This window comes from Vulpes lagopus, chromosome 1 (genome assembly GCF_018345385.1).
Source record: "Vulpes lagopus strain Blue_001 chromosome 1, ASM1834538v1, whole genome shotgun sequence".
NCBI classification, from domain to species: Eukaryota; Metazoa; Chordata; class Mammalia; order Carnivora; family Canidae; genus Vulpes; species Vulpes lagopus.
The window spans coordinates 102873142-102901047 of record NC_054824.1 but is presented as its reverse complement, the minus strand read 5'-3'; the positions used below and the strand labels follow the sequence as shown (position 1 = coordinate 102901047).

Here is a 27906-nt window from a genome sequence, read left to right as displayed (position 1 = left end):
TGGAAGATGGCATGGGGAATTGAGAGCAAATATTTTTGTGGGGTTTTTTTTTTCAACTTTTATTTGGAAGACATAGTGTCCTGCTTGCAGTCTGTTCACTTCCAGAGAAAGATGAGTACATTCTTCCATCTAGAAAGTGATTCACTTATTTTTAGTTTTCCTGTAGGAGATTAGATAGTGGGAAAGATTTCATATGTATTGAAATTTTACTGTTTTCTGATAACCTGTTCTACAAATCGCCCTGTGAGCGGCCCTTTAGGGTGCTGCTCGTCCGGTGCCTACGATATCTTGCAGGTACGCCCCTCCATGCTGGGACTTTCAGCTCCCCGCAACGTGCTGCCATCTCACTCTGTGCAGCCCTCCCTAAGCTTTGTTCCATACCAGTCAGCATCTTGGGTGACTTCACTGAGTTCGATACTAGGCAGTCTCAAAGACACGTTATTTTTTCCTTCTCCTATGTTGTCACGGCCCAGTTGCATATTTTATCTTATCTGTTAAGGGTGTCACCGTCCATGTTTCCCCTTTTTCCTCCACACCTTCAAGGTAAACAGTGCACCTTAATCAGAAATATGCCTGACACGTGCCCTCTGCTGCTGGGAGGCTATCTCTAAGCCCTTGGAATGTCCTGCCTAAGGCGTCTTTGTTTACCTGGGGGGTTGGGCCGTGCCAGAAGGTCTGAGGGTGTGATTCCCGGTGGGGGCTACGGCCCTGTTGGGGCCTGCTTCCCAGCTCTGACCTCCAGAAGAGCTGGGCGCTAAGCATTCATCTGGTGATGATGTTTGTGGGACTGGGCGCCAATAAAATCTAGGGTCCAGGCCTCCGGGGAGCCCTTGTACTTGGCAGTACTCCTGTGCACGTTGTCACATGTTGTTGAAGGAACAGTCCGTCCTTGCCTGTGATTCCACGGGAGGGGACTCCTGGAAGCCTCTCACCTTGGCTGACCTTGACGGTTCGGGCCCTCAAACCGCGTACTGCCATACGCCACTGCTCTGCCTATATCAGGGGCTAAATGCCCTCCAAATGTGTCTACTGCTTCCTGAGAAATTTCTTAATTTGGATTTCTCTTTTATCTGTCACTGCTTCTTTGGGATGCGGCCATAGCCCCTCTTCACGGTTCCTATCTCCAGTATTTGTCGGCTCAGTTAGACACTGCTTCCATGACCCTGTCCCAGGCAGTGTTGTAACCGCCTTACTGATGTTCACGGAATCCTCTGCACAGCCTTCCAAGGCAGCTGGGTGTTCACATTGTGCAGATGTGAGCGCTCAGGCATAGGGAGGTTGGCTCACTCGCCCAGTGAAGCACAGCTCCCGCTTGGGGGATCCTTGGGGGTTGTCTCATCCGCCCTGTCCCACAGTGTCCCAGTGCTGGCGTACCCCGTCCTGCCCCTCCTGGGACAGAAGCCTCCTGAGCCCCTCTGTCTGCAGTGTTATGTGTGGACTGAGCACATTGTTGTTACTTGACAGGCTCCTTCATCCTTCATCCCCTCTGCTGGAATGACCCTCTCCTTTTTCCCTCTGTATAGTGGTTAAGGTTTGGGTTTAAATCCAACCTCTGCACCTGGTAGCAGGTGACCTAACCTAATTTGAATGGCCAATCCAGGCCTGTGATTTTAAAATCCCACCCTGTTTGCCCACCAAGTGTCTCCTGTGAGGACTGTAGTGTCAGCCTGGGAGTGCATGCACATGTCTCCCGATCAGAGGCTCCTTGTTTGCAGTGTTCTCAGCCTTGTGCTGGTCTCTGCCAGGAATCTAAACCTTCACTTGGGACTTCCTGTCTGGGGCACTGTGGGTAACAGATACGGACATGGATTGCCTTTCTACGACAGACACTAAAGAAACAATGCTGGAGAAAGAGCAGGAGGCAGGCAAGTTCATCATTACAGTCTCTGAAGAATGGGGGCGCCTGGATGGCTCCGTCATGATCCTGGGGTCCTGGGATCGAGCCCTACATCGGGCTCTCGCTCTCTCTCTCAAATAAATAAATAAATAAATAAATAAATAAAATCTTAAAGAAAAAATCTCTGAAGAATAAAAATAAAAGTCTCATAAACATGCTTAGGTGTACCTCCATGACTTGATTGAATCATTTGAGTCCTACTTTTAAAGTGATAGAATGAGCACCCTCTGGTGGATACCAACAGCAGTAAAACAAAAGGGATTTTTATTTTTTTTAACCGTAAAAGTTTAATTGGTTTTGTAATCGACAGTTATACCAATTGTGCTTAGTAATACCTAGATAAAATGATATTTAATCCTCACTATTAGATAGGAAGATAGAACAGAGAATGAATACAAAGGAATAGAGTAAAATCACAGAAAAGTTGAATAAAGGTTAATATCAAATAACTTTGTCCAAATAATACATTATACAATTTTTCAAGGGATACGTGTGGACAGGCAAGTTATAGCAGTCACCTTCTAGATTTTCAGTTTCCACGTTGGCTCTTTCACAGAATCACTCTGTTCATTATGTGCCTAAGGGAGTGTTTGTTCTCTTTCCCAACCTGCCTTTCTGTTGTCTTTGTCACCTTGCAGAAAAAGGACGCACTTTCACCATCCTGACGCTTCCACGTTGCATTTCTCCAGGGTGACAACATGTCCACATGCTGGAGACTGGAATGTCATTGTAAGGGTTTAGAAAGTAAATGACTGATGACTAGCACATTCTTTGACAGGACAGGTGGTTTTCAAATTCTGCTTTTAACAAAAGTAAAGGAGCCCCAATCAAGTTGTTAACTAACAGATAAAGTATTTTTTGAAGATGCATTGTTAAGTGATCTGGGAATATACTCGGAAAGAAATACAACTCAAAAAGGGAGACGTTGCTGTAACAAAATACATTGAATTCTCACCCACTTATTTAAATGAAGGTTTTTCTCAGCTCTTGTAAAAATACAAAATAGGAATATAATTGAATTTGAACCCTGACTCAGTATGGCCTGGGTGATACTCATCTCTGAATATATGCAGACCAGGGTCGGGTGGGGTGGGGGGGAGGACAGCTCATTTCGTGGACATTGATTTCATATCGCTTTTCCTTTTTTAAAAAAAAATTTATTCATGAGAGAGGCAGAGACGCAGGCAGAGGGAGAAGCAAGCTCCATGCGGCGAGCCCGATGTGCGACTCGATCTGGAGACTCCTGGATCACGCCCTAAGCCGAAGGCAGGCGCTAAACCACTGAGCCACCCAGGGGTCCCCTCACTTTTCCTTTTTATGTTTAGTAATTATCAAATCTATGATAAGTATTTTGATCAGTTTTATGATAGCGATTTTACTGATAATTGAATGCAGAATTTGCCGTTTTAAGCCTTAGAGATTTAGGCCACGGTGAAGACAAGTTTAGTGTATATGTGCATATGTGTTTATGGCAGAGAAGTATGACAGGATAATAAAAGATTTCAAGTACAAAATGTGTTAAGATGGAGTTACATGGGGAAATAGAATGTAGGTAGAAAAAGGAGCTTAAAACTTTCACCTGGTCCAGAAGAGTCAGTCCATGAATTTTTAAACGGACAATGAAGGGTTTCAGAATCACTCTGGTATTTAGGTTCCACTGGATACATTTGAAAAAGTCGTATGATTCATATTTTAAAATGTCAATTTTTATAGTATGCTGGGAAGTCTGTTCTTAAATCTCTGGTAAAGATTTTGATGTCATCGTACAGCGTGCCGGAGGGTCCCTGGTTTTCTCCCCCGTGGCCTCCGTGCAGGGACGGCCAGCATGTGCAGGTCCTGGCCTTGGGGGTCCCAGCTCCGCCTGCGGCTGGTGGGGCTGAACTCGTGTCACTGGGGATCAGGTCCCGCCAGGCCTGCGTGCAGAGCCTGGGGCTCCCTGGTGCGGGTCGGGGTCCTCGGTGGATCCCCGTGCCGTGCATGGGCGTCAGGACTGGAGCAGGCGTGGGCCCGCCAGCCCGGGGCATCCTCCTAGCAGTGCACGCACGTGTGTGCAGGTGCGCCCGTGTGCCGGGGGAGGGGGCGAGCAGAGGCCCGCGTGCACGCAGTCGTGCCTTCTCGGGGCGGGAAGCCGCAGGCCTCTCCGTGGTACCCGGAAGGTCGGCAGTCAGCATTGTCAGTCTTCTCGTGGTTTCTACTACTGGCTCAGGGTGAGGTGGGCGAGTTTCGGTCTCGGTCGCAGGGCTCCCGGGGCTCCCCCGGCGGCCCCCCCCTCCGAGGCCTGGTTCGGGGGGGCGGGGGGCGCTGTTCCTGGGGCTGGTCGCGGCTAGCAGCCTCGCTCCTGGGCGCCGGGGCGGCGGTTGCGCGTCTGCCTGGGCTCCGCGTGAGCCGGGGGCCGTGGGGTCGAGCCCCGCAGCGGGCGTGCGGGTTAGGAGTCAGGAAATGTGGTTTCAGCAAGTTCTTATTTTATGTAGTTAAAGGATGCGAGGAATTTCTGAAGGTCGCTGCCTCCCTGCTGTACGTGCGTCGCGGGTGAGCGAGGGCAGGGCCACAGCAGCCGCTCCCGAGCTGGCCAGACGACCCCGGCACCCGCGGGCCCCAGTCAGTGCACCCCAGGGTGCTCGGGCCGCCCCCGCCCCCGCCCGGAGCCCCGAGCCCGCCCCCGCGCCGCGATTTCCCTGTTAAATGAGTCAAAACCCCGGACAGGGCTTGGTCCAGTTCGGAAAGTAAGCCCAAGAGGGACGGAGATGAAGGCGCGGCAGGTGGCTCCCCAGGTGGCCCCGAGGGGTGGCCGCGCTTCGGCCCGGAGAGCTTGCTGGAAATGCGGTCGCCAGGCCCTGCTGCCCACCGCGCTCCGGGCCCCGGCCGGGGCTGACGGCCTGCGCCGGGCTTGCGGCGGCCCCGGGCCTCGGAGCCCGTTAGGCCGGCGGCCGTCCTCCGGGAGCGCTGGGGCCTCGGGGGAAGCGGCTCCGCGGGCGGCCCCACGCGAGGCACGGGCGCGGCGGGAGGCCTCAGCCGGCGGCAGCTGGCGGGGACCTGCGCGACCGGTAAGGACGCCCCGAGGCCCCGCCGCGAAGCCGCGCGTTTCCCGCTGTGTCCCCTGTCGCTTGGCGGGAGCTGTGACCGCTCGAGCGGGCTTGGCGCGCCTGGTGGTGTCCTGGCGGTGATTCCTAAGCCCCCGGCTTCTGTCCCCGGGCCGGGCCGGGGCCTGCCCACCTGCACTGCGGCGGATGTGAGCTGCCCGAGCGCTCACTTGGCCAGGAGGCTCTGGCACCCACTCCTGTAACCGTCCCCTGATGACAGGACGTTTCCCTCCAGTATTAACAGTCTCAGGGGGTAACGTTCGTCACTACGAACAGCTTCCCTGTGCGACGCTCTGACACCTGCCGCGCCGGGAAGCCAGTCGGGCGCTCTTGGCAAGATGCTGGGCATCAAGGGGTGAGGCTGCGCAGGTGCGGCATTCCTCTCTGGTGCAGGACTCAAGGGGCCCCTAAACTTAATAATCAGAACAAATAACCCTGTGATGGACACAACGGATACAAAAGAAAGAAAGCTCCTGATGAGTAATATACCGAAGTTTTAAGTAAAGGCGGGATCAGAGCTGTTCTGGGTTGGGCCCCTCGGAGCCTTTGGCAAGACGGCAAAGTCAGTGATGCTGATCCTGCCTCTGGAAACAATGACCCCGTTCACTCGATTAGTACTATGAAATTGTGTTGGTATATATGTTATTAATATTCTTTCCCTTTTCTTCTTCTAGGGATGTACTCATATCTCCAGCATGCTGGCAATATGCTGTCCTTCTTAACCGATTCAACTATTCCTTTGAACTCGAAAAAAATTTACATTTAAAGGGCTATCACACCCTCTCTCACGGGTCTTTGCCCTACCACCCTAAATCAATGCAGTGCTACCTCAGCAGGACTCCAGACAGAATGCCTTCAGAAAGACACCAAATCGGAAATCTAAAAAAATACTACCTCCTGAACGCTGCCTCTCTTCTCCCGGTGTTGGCTCTGGAATTAAGGGATGGGGAGAAGGTCCTGGATCTGTGTGCTGCTCCTGGAGGCAAATCGGTGGCTCTGCTACAGTGTGCTGATCCAGGTAGTGTGCTTTTATTTCGCAAATTGACGACTTTTAGATATCCGTGTGTTACAAAATACTTGTAAGTATACAAGAAGTGTAAGATTGAGTTCACAGACTTTGAAAAGCTGAATACCAGGTCGGTATGTAGAATGGAAGCTTTAGCTGAGGAATCAGTGTAATTTTTTTTTTCAGCTAAATACTAGCAGGTAATTTTGAGCAAAATTACTGCATTTTGTAAACATGAATCTGATAATAGGAATCCTGAGAAGCCAATAACAAAGATTTTTTATTTTATGGTTGACTTTTTATGCTTGAGAGTCTTGTATTGATATCTCGTCATACTTCTAGGCGGCAAAAACATACACATTTAAAGTTATTTTTTGTATCATTGGACCGTAATGTTATAAGGCAGTTCTGTCCAATAGAAATATAGTGTGAAGTGCATATCAAATGTAAAATTTTTAAGTAATTAAAAAAAGTTGAAACAGTTGAGATTAATTTTGGTAATATATTGTCACCCAGTATGTTCAAAATATTATTTCAACATGTAATCTAAATAAAAACTATTAAAGACATATTTTGCTTTTTTATTTTCTTAACAAAGTCTTCAAAATAGGCATGTAGTGTACAGCGCCTATCAGTTTGGACTAGCTATTTAAGTGTTCATAGCCACTTGCAGCAAATGGGTATGGTATTAGACAACACAATTTTTAAAAAAAGATTTTATTTATTTATATGACAGAGCAGAAGCAGGGGGAGCAGCAGCCAGAGGGAGAAGCAGGCTCCCTTCTGAGCAGAGCCCAGCATGAGGCTCCGTCCCAGTCCCTGGGATCATGACCTGAGCTGAAGGCAGATGTTTAACTGACTAAGCCACTCATGCCCCCAGACAATGCAGATCTCAAAGACTTTATTTTTTTTTTAAGATTTTATTTATTCATTCATGAAAGACAGAGAGAGAGAGAGGCCAAGACACAGGCAGAGGGAGAAGCAGGCTCCATCTAGGAAGCCCGATGTGGGACTCGATCCCAGAACTCCAGGACTCTGCCTTGGGCCGAAGGCAGGCCCTTCCTAAACTGCTGAGCCACCCAGGGATCCTCCTCAAAGACTTTAAAAAGTTCTTTGCAAGTAACTTATCACTACCATTACTGGTATAAAAATAATGAAATGTATGTTAATATACATTTATATAAATTTTTGTTAAAGGAATGAGTCAACATTCATCATACATTATTTTCTTAATTAGATAATGAGATTTAAAAAATTATTTCAGATTTCCCTGGATAAATATTACTTATAGCTTGGTGAGATAAGATTCAGCATCAGTTCTGTCTGATTTTTGTTTGTTTGATGGTTTTATTTTTATAAATGCAGATGCTGTTGTTTATTATAGATGGGATGATGGAAATGGTGGGAACTGTGTTATAGTAGTTTCACTGAGCTGTTTAAATCTTGAGTCATGACCCCAAATCACATCGATATTTTTTCATCAAGCATTATTTTAATGATCTGCTAGGTGAGCACTCTAGACCCACTTTTGATTTTGTTGAAGGCAAAGGGTTACAACCCATCTCAATTACAAAAGGCTACCAGGCCTGGTCGTTTAACTCTGTTCCCTTTCTCAGCCAAGGTTCCCGTGTGTTTCACTGCCTTTGTTTGGTGCTCTGTGAATGTCTGCACCTGGCACGATTTGCTGTGATGAGATTCAGGATGAGTGAGAAGCAGGCCTCCTTAGGTGTAAGGTGGGTGAGGGGTCACTGCGAAGGGAGATGCCCTGACCAGAGGTGTTCTTCAGGAAGGTGATGATCCAAAAGTTGATTCTTTTAAAACTATTCAGTCTCCCTTATTATCCCTTAGAAAGTGATGTGTCCCTAGGGCATGCATATCCCAGTTTGAAGACTGCTAACTTGTATCTTCCTTTGAGAGCACTCCCTCTTGAAGTAGATTTCAAAAGCTTTTATGGGAACGGTGAATCCAGTTGTCCTAGGCATTGGTACAAATATATCAGTTAACTGTGCATTTAGGAGAAAATATACTGCGTGTTTTAGAGTTGCAATTAAAACTTTGTTATTGAAGCTTGCTGTGTTTTTTGATGTGAAAAAACAGAACCAAATGGCTAATTTTGTAAGGTTTTTTTATTATCTTTATAATTTGAGGTGAAGGTTTATGGAATCGTGTTATAAGGAGTATTTTCGCTTTCATTCTTATTTTGTTATATCAGTTTTGAATATTGAGTTTTTAGTATTGTTAAAAAAAATGGAAAAGAAATGTCAAATTTGGGTACCGTGTTGAAGAGAGAGCATTTTAATCCTAAATTATCTTCATTAGTAGGCTATAGATATTTTACATGCTTGTGATAGGGCAGGAGATTTGATTAGGAATACAAATGCAAACTGATATATCCTAGGCATTTGAAGTGGAGAAGCCATCTTCCTGTTCTGACATCAAGGGCAATGAACCACAGGCAGTGTTCCAAGTAAAGAAGCTTTTCATCTAAGTGGGACTAATGATAATGGTTTAGTAAGAAGTACAGATGTCTTCATGCTGATGCTCAAAGCCCAAATTAGGTTAGCTACAGTGCTTGAATTTGGAATGCAGAAGCAATGCTAAAATAAGCTTTTAAAAGCAAAACCTAAAATGATGGCTGCAACTAAATGTGCATTTATACAACAAATTTCCTTAGCTCAGTACTGGCCTTTATTCTGGGCCAAGAGGCTCACAGCTTTGAATGATTAAAAAGCTCATATTTTAGGACGATTAAAGAAATTAGCCTATTTTTCTTTTGGTCCAGCTGCTCCCACCTGTTAGCACAGGAATGGATTGTCCATTTGTTTTTGTTTTTGTCAGCACAACCTTTATTATGTCCTGGTCTTGATAGAAGAAGAACGAACAATTCTGATTCTAAATAGGAAAGCATTAACCTCCTAAGAATGACCCAGCTTGGTAGAGTGGCTTGATCAGCTTCCTTGCTGAGGGCTCTGTCCTCAGAACCTCCATGAAATTTTCTTTGCAGCCAGTAATACCTTTTTGACATCTAGTTAGCCTTTGGTGATAGAAAAGACTAAAAAGTCTCCTTCCTTTACTTGCTTTTATCCTGCTTTTTGCCCTCTCAGGCCTCAGGCCTCATGCACACGCTATAGGTATCACTTTCCCCCCCTCGTCCTCCCCTGCTAACTTTTTTTTCATTCTTCAGGTTTTCACTAAGGAATCAACTTTCCTAGAAAGCCTTCCAGAACTCCCTGCATTAGGTGCACTTTTTAGTTTGGTTAGTAATAAGTACATTTTGGAATACTTGAGTGTGTGCCAAGACCGTAGTAATCACATGGTATAAATATGTTTTCAAACATTTTTTAGTAGTCTCTACTTCTGGTGTCTTACGTTGTATTTCTTTATATACGTGTTCCTGAAGTCCTGGGGCCCAAAGGAACACAGTGTGACTATCACTGTTGTACATGATCTTATTTAACCCTGCAGCCCCATTAGTTGGGCATTATTTCTCCATTTAGAGATGCAACTGAGACAAAGAGAAGTTAACCTAAATTGTCCGAGGTTAAGTGGCAGATCTGAACATTTCAAAAATGTGCACTTTACTCTGTTTGGAGGTCTCCTGATGTTATTCAACTGCTGATGTGTCCAGCATCCTCCCATTAGAAAGCTTCCTGACAACAGGGGATGTTCTCACTGTTTTTTTGTGTTTGCAGCTACTAGCACCATGCCCACTCCAAAACAGGTGCTTAATAAACCAGAATCTGAAATGGTTGTATTCTCAAGTGTATCTTAATCTATTGTCAACTGTGGTTTTTTGGACAAATTTGTCGTTAAGTTTGTTGTGAAGTTGTAACATTGCTTCCAGATATCTCAAAGAACCTTACCATTAGCCTTCATTAGCACTTCTAAAAATATATAGATAATATTATTCTAACTTTTACCTTGAGAGGGACATTATAATTTCTCAGATAATCATAATTATGGCTTATAACTCCAAGGAACAACTAACAGAATTGCAAATAGGCAGAATTGTTGGGTTTTTTTTTTTTTTTTCAAGTTAATTGTACCACAGCAAATTAACAAATGAAACTACCAGCTCAGTTTCTTTCCATGGACCAAAGGCTGCCACATACAGATGGAAAGCCTCAATGACTTTTTCTGGTATTTGTTAAATTCATCCCCTTTCCTGCTTAGATGAAGAAATACCAAAATTTGGTTTATTTTTTGACTATTTAAGCATGAGGTAAATTCTGTTTCAATGTAGTAAGTCTTAGTGTGTGTGTGTGTGTGTGTGTGTATACACACACGTATATGAAACTGGGTTGTGATATATATTTTGAAATGTTTAACTGATCTAAGACAATTTTAAATAAAATCTACATCTAGGCCAAACAATATAATATAAAGCTATATTTTAACTAAGAGACTTATTTTAAAATGCTGAATTGTGAATCTTGACCAAAGCTGTAATTTAATGGAAAACTGACCTGATTTTCAATGTTAGCAATTTAAATATTCTTTATTATAATGCCATGTTTCAAATCAAGTCAGCCACATTAGTGAGCACACATTATGTGTGCAAGGCCTTGAATGGTAGATGTGGAGCTGTGAAGGATACAGAAATAATTGGTTCCTTGCAGAACGACAAATTACGTCTCCTAACCAACCCTCCTGCTTAAAAACAACTAAAAAATGTAGGATAGAATGTTAAAGAAAAACAGAATCTTTTTAAATGCATTAAGTGATCTCCAAATAGTGATCACAATCTAAGAGATAATGGGAACATAGAAGGTCATTTGAGCATCAAAGCTAGTTTTTCACTTGTGAACATTTGCTTAACCTAAAAAACTTGCATGTTGATTTTCATTGCTTCATGAAAATGTAGGAATAAAAGACAAAGACAAAGCCTGCCCAAGAGAGCATCTGTTAGGAGGTTAGCTTACAGAAAGCTGAGATTCCAAAATGGTATACCCTCCATGTAAGGTAAACTAAGAAGAAATAGTCCTGTCCTAAGGGACTGAAAGAACCATCTGTCTTCAACTTGGTTTGGAGGAGGAATGGAAGTACCCTCTGAAATTGTGTGAGCACAACTAAGCCAGTGCAGACCATTATAATGAGGTTGCAGAACTCTGAAAATAAAGAGAAGATCTTAAGAGCAGCCAGAGAGGACAGCTTACCTTCAAAAGGCAACAGACAGGATTGACCTTTGAGAGTAGCAGTGGAAACTAGCATTCAGAGGAATGATGCTTTCAATGTCCTAAGAACAGATGACTATAAATCCAGAAATATGTTCACTGAAATATCCCCGAAGAGCAAAAGTGAAATGGACATTATATTTTAGACAAAAAGAGAGAGTGTAAGTTTGTCATGAATGATTCTGAAAGATGTTCAGGAAAAAGGAAAGCCATTGTAAATGGATGATGAAAGATAACAAGAAGAAATGCAGAACAAAGAAGATGGGAAATAGAGGGGTAAAATCTAAAAGTCAATGACTATAGAAGAAAATGATGATAATGTGTTTTGTGCAGTTAAAAAATGTGAGCCCAGATAAAACCCAAATAATATAGTAACATTAGTATCTAGCTTAAGAGGGAGAATTAAAAGATTCTTATATCTTTTAGGAAAAATGGTAAAGTTGACTCACTTTAGACTTTTTTTTTTACATATACATGTTAAAAATTTTAGGTTTAGGGGCAGCCCAGGTGGCTCAGCGTTTTAGTGCCTGCCTTTGGCCAAGGGTGTGATCCTGGAGACCCGGGATCGAGTCCCACCTCGGGCTCCCTGCATGGAGCCTGCTTCTCCCTCTGCCTGGGTCTCTGCCTCTCTCTCTCTCTCTGTATCTCTCATGAATAAATAAATAAAATCTTTTAAAAAATTTTAGGTTTACCAGTAAACTAATAGAAATGGAATATAAAATATTTAAACCAGAAAAAAGGAGAAGTAGAATGAAAAATAATTAAGACTCCTTTGGGTCTCTTAGTATCTGATGGGGACAAGGTGTGACTTTGGGAAGCTCTCTTGGCCCAGTTTATGCTCCACCACCGTCGTGTTTGGCGTCATGTTTGCTCCCATTCCTTACTTAAAGGCTTGAGAGACTTGAATTGTTTCCAGACTGGAGAAACCGTGGAAAAGATTCCTGCCGTTCCTGCAGTTACCTGCTGCTGATGTTAACAACTGCCATGAATTGAGGAGCCTCCAGGTGGCCGCCAAGTGGAAATCTCCACACCTGACTGGTTGCGGTGACTGGCCTTGGGACTCTCTGGCTTCCTTAGCACTTGCCTGTAGGGGCCATGTAGCACAAACATGAAGTGTGTGGGAGTTACCAACTCTTGGAATGGGCTTCAACCAATGAGAGGAAGATCTGCAGATTAATTGTTCTTCCTCCCCACTCCGCTAAACCCTAAAGTTTCTTCCAAGACTCAGCAATTTCAGACTATCAGCGTATCCTGAGAGGCTGACCGGTGCTGTAGCCAGCTTGATTGCAAACCCTCTTATATTTGTGTTCCCTCTTGGCATGATTTACTTCCTTTTTTTCTCTCTAGCTTCCACGGGGTTGCATCTCCTCCATAATATAAACTTTTGCCTTAGGTCTTTTTCTAGTGAATTCAGGCTTTTAGACAACTGTCCATAAGCTGCATTAGCAAATCCTCCAAAAGCCCCTGAAATAAACACATAAACTAAATTTTTTTTATAAAAAGTATATTACCTGTGCAAATGCAGCCTTAAGGTGATTTCCTACTCCTTTCCCTGCCCCCAATAAAATTGAGGCCATCTCCCTAGTGCCTTCTATATAAAAATTGTGGTGCAGTGGTAGTAGAAAAGGCAAGCAGTGCACACAAACATCTCATGAGGTAAACTATGAAGTACTATAGGAGAGGTTCAGAGTATATATGACAAGTGGACAAGTGAGTCAAATATGGTGGAGCACAGAGCATGTTGGTAAAATACTGGGAAGTTAAAATTGAAAGGTTGTCTTGAGGTCTCATTACCAGAAACCTTGAAATGAATCAGTAGTTTGAATTTTATTGGATGACAGGAAATCATTAAACGTTTTAATTAGGGAGTGACAATCAGAGAAAACAACATATATATTGACATGTATAGATATGTAGATGTACATATATTTATACATATAGATATTTGAGCAAAAGCTTTATAAAAATATTTCCCCCTCAACATTATTTATACAGGTAAATATTTTATATATATTTATACATGTAGATACATATATTATCTATAGATTCATACAGATATTTGAGCAAAAGGTTTATAAAAATATCTCCCCGTCTACTTTAGAATTTCACCTTCATTTGGTTTTCTAGCTTTGTTTCCCTGGTAACCTGACAGATTGTCACTATGCTCCCAGGCAATATTACTCATGATAAAAAAGACTCTGTTAAAATGCATGTGCACTGGGAAAAAGAATAAATAAGCTCCAGAGACTTGATGGGGAGGCCTTGATTGGGCCTTCCTGAGTACAGTGATTCTGGTAACTGGGCATCCCTCATGGGCATCCAGAAGCTGCACCCTTGGAGTTGTTAGAAGAGATGTCTCCTGTGGGACATGAAGCTTTTAAGTCAGGACAGCTCCTACACCTGCCCAATGTGAATCTTCTCTTCTTGCACCTAAATTACCAACTTACCGAATTACAAGGTGCTCCGTGAAAGAGGAATGTGTCACCCTTCCCTCAGCAAGCTGTGGTTTCTGTCCTTTGTAGGATGATGCAAAACATGACCTGTGTGAATGTTGAGCTGAATCAGACCTGAAGATCTAGTGGTTGAAAAGACTAAAAACCTAGAAATTATAAAAGTGATATGAGTGACTTAAAGATTGTGAAATATAAGAATTAAAAAGATACTACAAATAAATTCAGAAGACAATGTAAGAAACCCTTGCAGATCAGATGGCAGAAAAAGGGTTAATATTCGTACAATGAAAATATTGTTACTTGTTAGTAAGAAAAATATAAATAGTGGAACAGGAAAAAAAAGGCAAAGGGAGAGAATAGGCATTGACAGAAAAGCAAAACCAAATGGCAAATAGAAAATGAAAAGATGTTCAGTTGTGTTAGAGATCAGAGATTATTATACTACATCACATCCCACATCAAACTATTAATAAGAACACGTCTTGTGGGAGTTTGGTGACGGGATGGGATAATATACTAAAAGTAAAAATTCCCCTGCCCAAACCTATCCATTTTTCTGGAATGTTCTCATAATAATAAAAACATTATGAAAGGACAACTGTATAAAGATGTTAGTTGAATTTTATTAGTGATGACAGTTTTTTTTTTTTAATTTTTATTTATTTATGATAGTCACAGAGAGAGAGAGAGAGGCAGAGACACAGGCGGAGGGAGAAGCAGGCTCCATGCACCGGGAGCCCGATGTGGGATTCGATCCCGGGTCTCCAGGATCGCGCCCTGGGCCAAAGGCACGCGCCGAACCGCTGCGCCACCCAGGGATCCCAGTGATGACAGTTTGAATGCCCAGTGATTGGTACTGGATGAATAAAGGGTGGCTCATCCATTTCATGTACTGTTTAGTAACCTTTAAAAATTATTTATATTTCTGTCAGTTGACTTGTCAGTTGACTTTAAAGTATTGGCATATATATGGGTTTATAATTCAGGTTCATTCTGATGGGGTAGGTGGGCAGTTGGTAGAGAGGGTAGGTAAAAAATGAGATGAAAAAAATGACACTGGAAATATTATATAATTCCATTTATATAGATTTTATATAGGTGTACACACGAAGGGATGTGGTATGGTAGTATGATTACCAAAATATTAGATGGCTATCTGAAGATTGGGTTCGAGGTGATTTTTGATCTTCTACTTTTGACCATTTAAAAATATGCTTGTATGTGTACGTTTATATCATAATTCATATTACATAATAAATACATACAAATATTACATATACATATGTATTTAAATAAAGGAAAGACAGGATAACTATTTCACAGGTTAGGGAATGAACCGCTTTGCTATGTGCCTTCTGAACCGAGGAGTATGGCATGGTGCTTAAGAGATGCCTAAGGGCAGGTCGGGCTCTGATATATGGAGGGGCTTGTAGCTCTGTGAACTTGGGCTAATGGTCTAGGTTTCCTCATCAGTAAAATATAAACAACAGTAAACGTATCTCATAGGCTTGTGAGGACTAAATGTGTCCCTACATGTAAAGTCTTAGAGCAATGTCTAGCACAGAGTAAAGGCTCAGGAATTGTTGGTAAGTAAAATGTACATTTGTTATTACTCCTTTGTAGTCCTATGCTTAGATATGTCATCAAATCACATTTAAACTTAGCAACCAATTTTTAAGGTAGCCGTTGTAGGGGAGATAAAACTTCTCTTCTGTCCTCTTAGGGTTTCTCATTGGGAGTGACAAAAAACCGATTAGTGGAAGTAAAGCACACAAATTTTGTTTAGTAAAATTTTACATGTACAGGGGAGTTGCCACAGGGAAATGGAAGATCCACAAAAGTGGTCAAGCATGAGTGCTTATGTATGAGGTTGAACGTAGAGTGCCAGTTGTGGGAAATAACTAAAATATGTCGAGGAGAAGACAGGAAGGATTTTTAACATATTGTTAAATAGATTTCTCTTGGCCCGACTCCCCATCTCTGGTGATAAGGTATTTCTTTCCTTGTAGTATAGGGAGAGTATCTCCTTCTGGAAGAGAAAGGAAGGTAGAAATGTCCTTCCTGCATCTGTTACTCAAGTGCCTTTAACTCAAAATAAGATGCCGAAGTGGCATATTTTGGAGAGGCATGTTCTGAACCCCTTCACTAGGTACAATCCCCATTTTACACGTAAGGAGACTGAGACTTAGAGCTAAGTAACTTCCCGAGTCTTCACTTCCTGATTTGAGCCCATGTCTTACCGTAGAGCCAGCAGCACTTGACATGCTTTTTTCCACATACTGTGTACCTTCTTTTATTTAAAATGAAAATGTTCTGTCCCAGTAACAGAGCACTTGCTCTTAAGAGCTTTGTGGGGAGCACTGTGGGTTTGAGGTGTTGGTTGTGTAGCACATCGTTAGGAATCCATGACTACATTTGGAGGAGTAACTGGGCTAAGCTCCGACAGGCTGTGTAGGCATGACTACTGTGTGTTTGTGTGTGTTGCTGTTTTTAAAACCAAAGATAATCGTAATATTTCCCTTTGTACCCTATTTCTGCATAGTTATGATGAATTGGTTTCTTTCTGAAATTTATTTGCTCAAAAAAAGTAGAAACTTAAAATTCCATTGTATCCATTTTAAAACTTTTTAATCCTTGATATCTAGGTTATCTTCACTGTAACGAATACAATGGCCTGAGATTCAGGTGGCTGAAGCAGACGTTAGAATCTTTCATCCCACAGCCGTTGGTAGATGTAATTAAAGTGTCTGAATTGGACGGCAGAGACCTGGGAGATGCGCAGCCAGGAACGTTTGACAAGGTACTGTTATTACACTGTGACAAACTGACGGGCTCCCTAGTGGTCCCGCTGTGACGTTGCTTTGTTGTTGTTGTTTTCCATCTGCTTCCAGACACAGCCTGGTGCAATTTCTCGGTGCTCTGGGAAATTTTGATAAAGTGAATAAGGAAGCGGTTTTTGCTGGATGCTCAGCATGCTTCAAAGGAAGCAGTAACATTGGGATTGGGGATTATTGTATGTTTTCTTTATTTCCAGGTACCTCAGAGATACTCAGGAAAAGATCCGGTATTATTTGGGTCAATGCACAAACATAGACACTATATTGTTTTAGTTCAGAAACATTTTATATCTGAGTATGACAGAAGAAAAAGAGAACATTTCAGCAAACCAAAATTGAAATATTACTTCTCAAAAATAAATGCTGAGAGTTCAGAAATATGTTAATGTCTGTTTAAAATGAGTAACTTTTATAGAAGCTTTTGCTGTAGTCGTCAAGAATATGAAATATGAGTAGACATTAGTAGACTTTTGGTCCTCCTATTCCCTCTCCCCGCCAAAAAAACAAACCTTAAAAGTGTGCAGGAAATTTTCATGTAAAGTATTAGTGAAGACATGTCATGAAGAATTTACTATAGTATATTTTTGATTTTGAAAGAGATGTCTTTATTAGCTGTTTTTTGTCATGTTTTACATGACTACTCCATGTATCTTGCATCTGAGATTGTATCTTCAGTGCACATGTGCATTATATATCCTTTTTTCCTCTAGGTGTTAGTTGATGCTCCATGTTCCAACGATCGGAGTTGGTTGTTCTCTTCAGATTCTCAGAAGGCAGCCTGTAGGATAAGCCAAAGGAGGAATTTGCCTGTTCTGCAGATAGAACTCCTAAGGTGAGGGCTATTCATAAAACAGTTTATTCTGGTTTCTAATGACACGCCATGACACAGAGAATTCCCCAAACAGAGGGTCTCTGTGTAGGAGTTGGTAACTATTCTTCCAAAAGCTGCATCCAGAAAATTCTTGACCTCTTTCCTTTCAGCCCTCATGCTGTAGGCCCTGCCGCCCCCTCTCCGCCCCCTCAGTGAATTGTAGTACTGTAGTACCATTGTCTTTTAAGGAACACACGTGATTTTACTGTGGTTTAAAGTTATTTGCATTTCGGGACCATCTCAAACCCAGGGCTCAGCACCCTATTTTTTAACCAGAACCTGAACAGTACCCCGCATCATAGCTTTGGACCAGGATGTATTTTTTTTGGTAATGGATACATTGTTCTAAATGAGTCAGCCTTCTAGGAAGTCGTAGTTCATTGTTAGCACTTATCTCCCTTCAAAGAATTTTCCAGAAGCATGTGACCACCAAGAGATGCATTGTTTTTTGTTTGTTTGTTTGTTTGTTTGTTTCCAAACAGAGGCATTTTGGGACATTCTTTTCTGGTTTCAAAAGAGATTTGTACTTACACCCTACTCCCAAGTAATTCCTGTTGTTTAATGCAGAGCAAAAATTATCTGGAATATTTAAACTATAGTTTAATGATGCATTACACCTGTTACCTCTTACATGTGGAATGAGAATGACTAACATTTCTTATGCACTGCTGACAACAAGGTTTATGTCCACCTTCCGACGGTTGCACAACAAGGAATACATGTCAGTACCTAAGTATTATAGTCAAGTGCTGTGTAGTCTTGTTCTTGTACTAAATAATGAAATCAGCTCATACGGCTATTCCAGGTAGTGCCCACGAGAGGCTTCTTCTAAATGTTACCTATCTGGCAGTTAAATTGTTTATATGCTTCCAGTGTCAGCCTTTCCTCTACTAAACCCTAAGATGTTTTGAGAATTTTATACCCCTCCCTGCACCTCTTGGGTTATTAGCTTTGGCATGTTGCATACATCCTGCTATAAGACTTCTTTCTCATCTAAACTTTCTTGATCTGGCTTCTTAATGATTCCAGCTACTCTGGGCCTTGCTGTGGCTATACCTTATAACAGACAGTAAGTTTTATGATGGTTCATTAGCATTGCGTCTTCTTTTTTTAAAAAATACCGATTAAATAACCAGGCTTTCCAAGAATACCATTTTTCTTTCTTATGAAAAATCCTCCTTCACCTCTTTTTTTCACTGTTCATTACCAAGCTTTCTGTTTTTTATTCTATCTACTGCTTTCCCTCCCATTTTGTCTCAATTCATTGTAATCTGTTTTCTGTTCCCTTTATTTTCTCAAATTTATGCTTGCTGAAGTTACTAAAGACCCATTAAATTGATAAATATTTTTCAGTTTTACTTTTACTTAATCTCTGATAGCATTTTTAGATGTATTTTATTATATAACTATTACATGAAAACATTTTCATTGTAAAAAACTCAATAAATATGAATCAAAAGGCCCCCTTTGCCATGCACCCAACCAAATACCAGCTTTCTTTACTGAGTTAACTGTTGTACACTCTTCCAGACTTTTTCTATAGCTGTTTTTACTATCATGTGCATAGAGAAATACATTTAAAAATAACTGCTATCATTGTGTATATATCGTTCTGAAACTTGCTTCTTTTGTACTTAATTTTTCTTAGTTTTTCCGTGTAGATATACTTTGTTCTCTTCAACTTTTGCAAACTATTAAGTAGTGTCAGTCTGTCATATTCTATTCAATCCTCTATTTTTTGGATACTTACATTATTTCCTTTTTTTTCTTTTACAAACCATGCTTTGATTTATCTCATTGGGCATGAAACTAACATTTTTCTTGATTAAATATCAAGAAGTGGGGGGATCCCTGGGTGGCGCAGCGGTTTGGCGCCTGCCTTTGGCCCAGGGCGCGATCCTGGGGACCCGGGATCGAATCCCACGTCAGGCTCCCGGTGCATGGAGCCTGCTTCTCCCTCTGCCTGTGTCTCTGCCTCTCTCTCTCTCTCTCTCTCTCTGTGACTATCATAAATAAATTAAAAAAAAAAAAATCAAGAAGTGGAATTAAGGATCAAACATTTAGGTGTATTGAATTTTTCTCTAAAATAGCTATACCAGTTTATACTTCATATTGCATTGGACTTTTGTTGACTGCATTTTCCCTCTTTTTTTTTTTTTTTTTTAAGATTTTGAGGGGGTAGAGGAAGAGGAGAGAGAATCTTAAGCAGATTCTGTGCTGAGCTCAGAGCCTCATGCAAGGCTCCGGGGCTCTGATCTCACCACCCTGAGATCATGACCTGAGCTAAAACCAAGAGTTGGAGGCTCAGCTGACAGCCACTCAGGTGCCCCTGCTTGTTCCTTTTTATAATAATATTCTCTTCCTTTGATTTTTGTGATAATATGTTTTTCTGATTATCTTCCTATTTATTTCTTAATTTACTCTTAAGCAGCTTATCCTATAATTTCTGGGTTTCCTTAGGCTGCTGATGTTGGCTCTCTTCTCTCTTTATCTGATGGCTTCAACTCATATAACATGCTGTCTCACACATATGTGTCTAAACTCCCTAGCCCCTAGATTCAGTTATCTATGACATATCCCCATTTGGAAGCCCCCGGGACACATAAAACTTAATTTGTCAAGAAGGCAACTTATAATTTCTTTTTTTTTTTTAACTTATAATTTCTAATGCTTTTCTGTCCTCTCCAAAATCAACAAAACAAAAAATCAGATAGAAACTACATTATTCTACCTCTTTTTTTTTCTCTTCTGTGTCTCAGTAATTTCCATACCATCAGACATTTGTCTACATCAGAAACCCATCCTCAGCCCCCCGCTTTCTTTTATACGCAGTCCGTCGCTAAGATGCTTCAGTTGTACCTGTTACATATTGCTCAAGTCCATCCAATTCTTTTTCATTTATGTATTTATTTTTTTTTAGTCCATCCAATTCTATCCACCCTTGATAGCTGACCTAAGCCACCAGCATCTGTCATCTGAATCATTGCAGTTGGCTCCTAACTGCTCTCCATGTCTGCGGGTGTGAGCTTCACTTTACTCTTCACAGTAAAGCAAATCTGATGTGAAATGTGAACCTGATTGTGTCATTCTCCTTTTTGAAATCCTGCAGTGGTTCCCATTACCATTAAAATTTCAAATCCTTTAGTATGATATTCATGGTTCCTTCTCACTTCATTTGCCTCGTCATCTCAGGACTTCTCTTGCATTGTGTTCCATCTGAGCAGTTCTTCAGACTCACCTTATGGTGTCATTTCTGAGGCTGGTGCATTTCCTCTTCCTTTTGGTTAAGAGTTGTTCTTACTCACCCTCCCCTTTCTCTTGGCTAACTCTGGATTTTTTAGGAATTAGCTTTGACATCTTATTGAAGCCTTACCTGACTCCCTAGGACTAGGATTGATATTCTCTTCAGTTCCTTACTTTCATTTAAAAATATATTGTCAGTCCCTTTGCTTAATATTTGCCTCGTACTTATCTCTCTTTAACAAGACTGTTATAAGCCCCTTGGGAACAGGGATAGTCTTACTCTTTTTACTGCTAATACATAATTTGATGTCTGGTACATAGAAGGTGGTCAGTAATTGTTTAAAAACACTAAATTACAAGGGCTGAGTATTTAGAATTTAAATCTATAATTAAATTTATAGCAAAGTTAATCTGCCAAAATGATATAATCACAGTTGTGTTACATAGTCATTAAGCATAAACATAAAGCATTTCCATTATTTATTTCAATTATATTGCTTTTATATAACCAAAGCTTGGTTTTAGTTTCAGTTTAGTTTTTTTTCCCCTCAATTAACAAATTTCTCTTAACATTATTTAACATTTCAGTCATCATTGTGAAGGTCAGGCATTTATACAGACCTCACATAGGCACCTACTTATGCCCTAACAACTACCACTCCTCCTTTCTCCCATCATCTTATTCCCCAAAAGGAATGGCTTTAGCCCTGTGTCATTTAAGTAGCATATTAACAAGGTGGAAAACTGACATCGCAATCACTACAGGTGTACATTATCATGAAATTAGTTGGAAAAGATCATCACCCCAGCCATCTCCTAGTCTTTTCCTTGAGCAGCTGCTCTGCATTTCCTGTCCCTGATGCTTGGTCTTGTGAGAGATTGGGAGCACCAAAAGTAGTTAAACTCTGGGTTCCTTGGCTGTGTAGTTGTTATGATAATGGGGAAAGAGCGGGATACCCAAGCGATAGGCACAGAGAATGGTTCTAATTCCCTAAGTCTGATGGCTGAAAAGATGAAGAGAAAAATGATAGTGTGAGCCATAATTTCTCTTTTATCTTATGTCCCTGACCCCAGAAAGTGGAAAAATATATATATAAATATATAAATTTTCCCATCAAGGATAGCTCTGTCACTCACACACAGAGAAGTTTCGTACTTTTTCTTTTTTTTTTAGAATAACAAAAAATATTTTACTAAAACATAAGATTTACAGAAGTTTCCAGACAAGCCATACCACAAATGGTCACAAGCTTTTTACAGCAAAGTCACAGTGTTATTAGTGAGGGCTGTGATGTTTGTTTAATATTCCCATTTTGGTTCAAACAATCAAGCTTGTCAATCTACAGTGTCTCAGTAAAGTTAGACTTGGCTAGAGAGCATACTCTAAAGAACTGGTTAGCTGCTTTTAACCGATGCAATTAGATCACCATTAAAAGGGGGAAAGGAGCCCATAAAATTAAAATAAAACTACCTCTCCCCCTCAAAAATAATAATAAAGAAAAACACCCACACCCCTGCAGCTAACCCTGACAACTACCCTCATTCACAGTGCTTTATACAAACCATGATGGGGGGAAAGGAATAAAAGCAGAGAGGGACCACTGCTTTTAAATGTTTCACAACAATCCAGATGGTACTTCTAGCCTCTGCTCATGCTTTACAACAGTGAATCAGGACAAGACATAGATTTGCTAATGTGCATTTAATCACCAAAGGACTGAAGATGTCTGGGCTTTTATTCTGTAATGTTTCTAAGACTGTGTCCATTAAATGCAAACAAAAAAGGAAGAAGTCTTGGCAGAACAGGAGAAGTGATGCACACTTGATGATCAGATCAATTTTACATATTATTTTTTTTTCTTTTTTTTTTTTTAATTTTTTTTTTTTTTTATTTATGATAGTCACAGAGAGAGAGAGAGAGAGAGAGAGAGGCAGAGACACAGGCAGAGGGAGAAGCAGGCTCCATGCACCGGGAGCCCGATGTGGGATTCGATCCCGGGTCTCCAGGATCGCGCCCTGGGCCAAAGACAGGCGCCAAACCACTGCGCCACCCAGGGATCCCAATTTTAAATATTATTAATGGCATATAGCCTAGTCCATGCTCTAGCTGTTTCTATGGCTTGGACTTTGTTGGTCTTCCACTGCTCCACTACATCATTTGCTAACGGATCATCTGGATTGGGAGCACTTAACAAAGCCTGGATCGATAGCAGAACTGTGTGGATCTGCAGTGCTGGGGACCACTTATCTTTCAAAACATCTAAACATATTCTTCCCAACTTGTCTACATTAGGATGATAAATTTTGGTCATAAAACATACTTTAGGGGCTGCCATCGGGAATTCTTCTGGAAGGAATAGTTCAAGTTTAAAAGTCCCTCCCTCAAAGGGGGAATCCTGGGGGCCAGCAGTGACCACATGAAAATAACGGGCGTTGCTCTCATCTGGTTCTGCTTTAATGCCAGGAACTGGTTCTGCCAGCAAACGCTGGGTTTCCTTGATAATCCTGCGGGGCAGCCTGCCATCTAGTCAGATCCCGAGTTCGGCCTCTGCTCTCGACTCTGGCTCCCCTCGCCTCACGCACGAGTGGAAGTCCAGGGCTCAAGTTTCGTACTTTCTTTGAAATCTTTCTCACCTAGTTATTGACTTACCTTCCTTTAACAAAAGGTAATCCTTTTATTCCACAATAAGAAATAAAGATTTCAAATCAAACATATGCAAGAGAGTAAATATATTATGTGTGAGTTTTGGTCAAAAGTATAAAGGATTGATATATTAGATGCTTATTTGCATTTGCAAAGAGCAATTAGAAAGCAAGAAAGCAAATATTGCCTAGGCTGATACTGTGAACAGAAGATGGCACTCAGAAAGGAGAAAAGGAGTGGAAAGGATAATTGAGAGGCAAGTAAGGAAAACTTTTTGTACTGTCTTGTTGAAGACTAGTATTTGCATTTGTCAGCTGACAGATATGTACTCAAAGATACTTTATGCCCTCTGTGGCTGTATATTCATTTACCTCCCCAGATATCATTCATATTTAAATTAATCAGGCAGTCTGCATAGTGTTCGCAATTTTAGCTTTTGAGAACACAACAATGTACAACCAAATATTACTCTGGCACATATTTTTATGAATGTGATACCTAAATTAAAATTGGTATTTTATTTATAATTATTATTTTTAAAGATTTTATTTAATATTTGAGAGAGAAACAGGGAGCACCAGCAGGGAGAGGAGCAGAGGGAGAGAGAGAGAAGCAGGCTCCCTGCCGAGATGGCAGCCTGAGATGGGGCTAGACCCTGGGACCCTGAGATCATGACCTGAGCCGAAAGCAGACACTTAACCAACTGAGCCACCCAGACATCCCAATACTTTATTTATTTATTTTTAATTTTTTTTACTTTATTTAATAGAAGATTCTTGATGTTACATTTTTTAAAAGAGTAATGTTCATAGATATGTAAGTCTTAAAAAATTCTTTTAAAAAATAAAATTCTTTTAAAAAATAAATCATTAAATTTTTTTTAAAAAAATTCTTTTTTAAAAATAAGGAGTCCCGGGATCAAGTTCCGCATTGGGCTCCCCACAGGGAGCCTGCTTCTCCCTCTGCCTGTGTCTCTACCTCTCTATCTCTCTGTGTCTCTCATGCATAAATAAAATCTTTAAAAAAGAATTATTATGTATATAATCATGAAAATAGTAATCTAACCTGATTTTTTTTCAGCATGGAAAGCGTATTGGAAGACACAGTGATGACAGGAGGTAGATCCCAAAGCATATGAGGTCATTGTACACTTATTGAGGACTCTTTGATTTATTCATACAGAAATGGAAAAATTAGAATCTTCTATTTAATGTATAAAACATGAAGATAAAATTATACACAACTCTCTCACACATCTTCCCCAAAACCATTCAGAAGATGAGAATGTGGGACAATGTTATAAGGAATAATTGAACATAAACCAGTTCTATTAAGGGAGTGTCATTTGAAAGTATATACTTATTATTTATCAAAATAATTCCTGAGACCAACCATTTCTGTTACATACTATGTATATACAAACTACATAATCAGATTCTCTTGCCTTGTTTTTATTTAAATGTATTAGGAAAAACAGTGGGAAAATATGCTGAAAATAATATACGTGTAATCTCTTTGAAAGTGGCCATGGTGTTTGTGCAAAAGAAGTTTACATGATTTTTAGGTGGGAAAGCACAAACTGAAGAGCATGATTTATAACAAAAATATTGGTATGTTATTGCAGTAATGTATCATGTCATCCATTTCCTCAGAGAAAATCAATCACATTTAAAATACTGACCCCTTCTGGTTTTCTTTTCTTACCAATTGACAAGTAAAATCCAATTTGTGAATTCATTGAGAATGGAAGCTTAGATTATTCAGTAACATTCTGAAAATTTGTATAAATCATCCAGATAACTATCCTTTAAAAGTGGTACTCTGACTGCAAGAATTGTGTTTTAAAAGAAACATTTAAAAAAAATCGTCAGTGACTGCTCTGTCTGAGCTGAGCTAAGGGATACCTAGTAACTGTGGAGCATGAGTCTTCATCACTCATCAACATAGTAACCAAAATACTGATGTGTTCATGTTGGGAAAATAATCTTTGGACATACAATTCTATTAGACTGGAAGATTTCCACCACTGTTTGGGCTATGTATACAGTTTCTCCTAAAGACCAGCTAATTCAGTTAGCTCTGCGTGCTATCATTATATCCTTAAATATATAATGATATAGTTAATCATGTGTTTGGAATCCGGAAAACAAAAGCATACCACTATTAATCCTACTACTATTTCTACTACTTTTCTTCATCCTCCTCTTCTTCCTTTTTCTTCTTTCTTTCTTTAAGTTAGATGGCAGGAGTCAGAGATTCTCAGATTAAAAACCTATAATTTAAAAAAAAAAAAAACCAAAAACCTGTAATTTGGGCAAAGTACATATATCTTTTTATTAACAGTGTACAGATAGAATATTCCACATTAAGTGAAATTGCAGAAGGTTGAGGAGATATCCACAGTTTGTAGCTATTATATTTTCAACATTAAAAATATCTCAAGTATTGGGATGCCTGGGTGGCTCAGGGTTTGCACCTCTACCTTTGGCTCAGACTATGATCCTGAGCCCAGAGTCACGGGTTCGAGTCCTTTATTGGGCTCCCTGTGAGGAGCCTGCTTCTTCTGTCTCTCTCTCTCTCTCTCTGTCTCTCATGAATAATAAATAGAATCTTAAAAAAAAAAAAAATCTCAAGTATAGATGACAACATGAAATACAATCTTGAAAATGAGATTTTTATCATCTATCATCTATCAATTTATCCAGTATTTATTAAATATCAGTTTTGCATCAGAACTTTGCTGGCACTGCAGATACTAAAATATATATAAAATGCTCCTTGTGGGGGATCCCTGGGTGGTTCAGCAGTTTAGCGCCGCCTTCAGCCCAGGGCATGATCCTGGAGTCCAGGGATCGAGTCCCACATCGGGCTCCCTGCATGGAGCTTGCTTCTCCCTCTCTCTCTGTCTCTCTCTCTCTGTGTATGTGTCTCTCATGAATAAATAAATAAAATCTTTAAAATAATAATAATAATAATAAAATGCTCCTTGGGGATCCCTGGGTGGCGCAGCAGTTTAGCGCCTGCCTTTGGCCCAGGGCGCGATCCTGGAGATCCGGGATCGAATCCCACGTCGGGCTTCCGGTGCATGGAGCCTGCTTCTCCCTCTGCCTGTGTCTCTGCCTCTCTCTCTCTCTGTGACTATCATAAATAAATAAAAATTAAAAAAATAAAATAAAATGCTCCTTGTTCTCAGGGTCCTCAAGGCAATTGTCATAAAATGGGGCAAGAATGTGGTAACAGTCAAGTTTAGAGGCAGCAAGAATGGGGTGTGGGTTTAACAAGTTATATTTTTACAAAATAAGCAACAGAAAACATTTAAATTGGAGATACTTATTTTAATAGTTTTTCCTAATGTGGAAGTAGTATAGTCTGATAAAACATTTGAAATATAAAAAGAAATAAAAAGAAGAAAATAAGCCATTCATTGAAAGAAACATATTGACTTCCTTTGATTGAGTATAGTAATTATAATAATAGAAATCATAGTAATATATGATTCAGTATCTTTTTCTATGTAATTTATTATAAACATGTTAATTATTAAATAGTCATTGAAAATATACTTTTGAAATGGCTACATCATGTTAAATCATTCATTCATTTATTGGGTAATTAGGAGTATCAAAAACTTTCTAATGATAGGATCTCATTAATGCCAAAAATAGGTACAAAGACATCCTAGTGGAAGTTAAAACATCAGCTTTTTCGATGATCCAGGCAAGAGTTGGATAACTCTTTGGGGAAGGAGTTAGCAGCTGGCCTGTGATCCATTTCTCTTGATTTCTAGGGAGGCAGTCCCACGGAAAGTAGGAAAGTGGGTGACCTAGTTAAACATGTTGGTAACTGACCTCGTTGCTGAGAGGAGAACCCTCACTTACGGCATGTTTGAGCAGAGTATCCTTGTTTAGGATGGCCCGTGGTAAACACATTCCAGGATCCAGATTTATGAGGCACAGCTTCCTGGAGAACGTCACACAGGCCGTTCAGCTCCCTGAGATGTAGTGGAGACGGGACATAACCTACATGCTCCCCATTGTGTGAGGGGACCTGTGAACTTTGCTCAGAGAACTCCTCTACCATCTGAGTAGAAACATTCAGAGCTGTAAGCAGGATTGGGGGAGCCGCATTGGGAGACTTGGCCTCTTTTGTGCCATTCGCTCAAATACTTGGAAGTATTAGTAAAGCTTGATAATGGGCACGATCTCTAGTTCGGGAGACTCTGATCTGACAGTGTAATCCTGGGTGTCGGCTCACCCCTAAACCCCCAGTAGAGGCCTCTGATGAAACCTCTTCTTTAGTCCCACATCTGAATCTTGAAATGGAGTCAACTAATGCAGACGGCTCTTAAAGTAAACGCCCCTCCCCCTTTATATCCTGTGCACTGAAGCCCAATGAAAAAGGTGAAGGGGTAGGGCCTGTTGTGCCAGAGCTTGGACAGGTCCAAGAGAACAAGAAAGTGTGTGATGCTCCGTGAAGAGTGATTTTTCCATTTTGGCTCCACTCACTAGTTAAGATAGTAGCCGTGGGTGCTGTGCGTGGCTGCACTAGCTGCCTGTCTGGGTGTGCAGGGGCTCAGGTAAGCCGGCCGAGCGGGCGTCTGCAGGTTTGCTGCGGGGAAACGCCCACCCGGGCCTCGACGGCGGGGAGGACGCGGGGGTTGTGCCCTGCGTGTTCTCTCGTCTGTTGTATCCTGAGTGTTTA

General features: G+C 41.0%; 2 protein-coding genes across 2 annotated transcripts in view; one reads left to right on the top strand and one right to left on the bottom strand.

The window, feature by feature from the left end:
• The window catches only part of NSUN3 (NOP2/Sun RNA methyltransferase 3), a 55039-nt gene that overhangs the window by 4057 nt on the left and 23076 nt on the right, over positions 1 to 27906 (top strand). Inside the window, exons 3-5 of the mRNA XM_041722437.1 lie at positions 5652 to 5995; positions 16256 to 16410; positions 17158 to 17279. Coding sequence (XP_041578371.1) covers positions 5652 to 5995; positions 16256 to 16410; positions 17158 to 17279 — 621 coding nt within the window. The remainder of the gene's footprint in view (positions 1 to 5651; positions 5996 to 16255; positions 16411 to 17157; positions 17280 to 27906) is intronic.
• Positions 22628 to 27285, bottom strand: LOC121472153 (ubiquitin-conjugating enzyme E2 N-like). The gene is made up of 2 exons (XM_041723247.1): positions 27084 to 27285; positions 22628 to 23085 (listed from the first exon to the last, which is right to left on the bottom strand). The coding sequence occupies exons 1-2, from the start codon at positions 27283 to 27285 to the stop codon at positions 22628 to 22630; spliced, it is 660 nt and encodes a 219-aa protein (XP_041579181.1).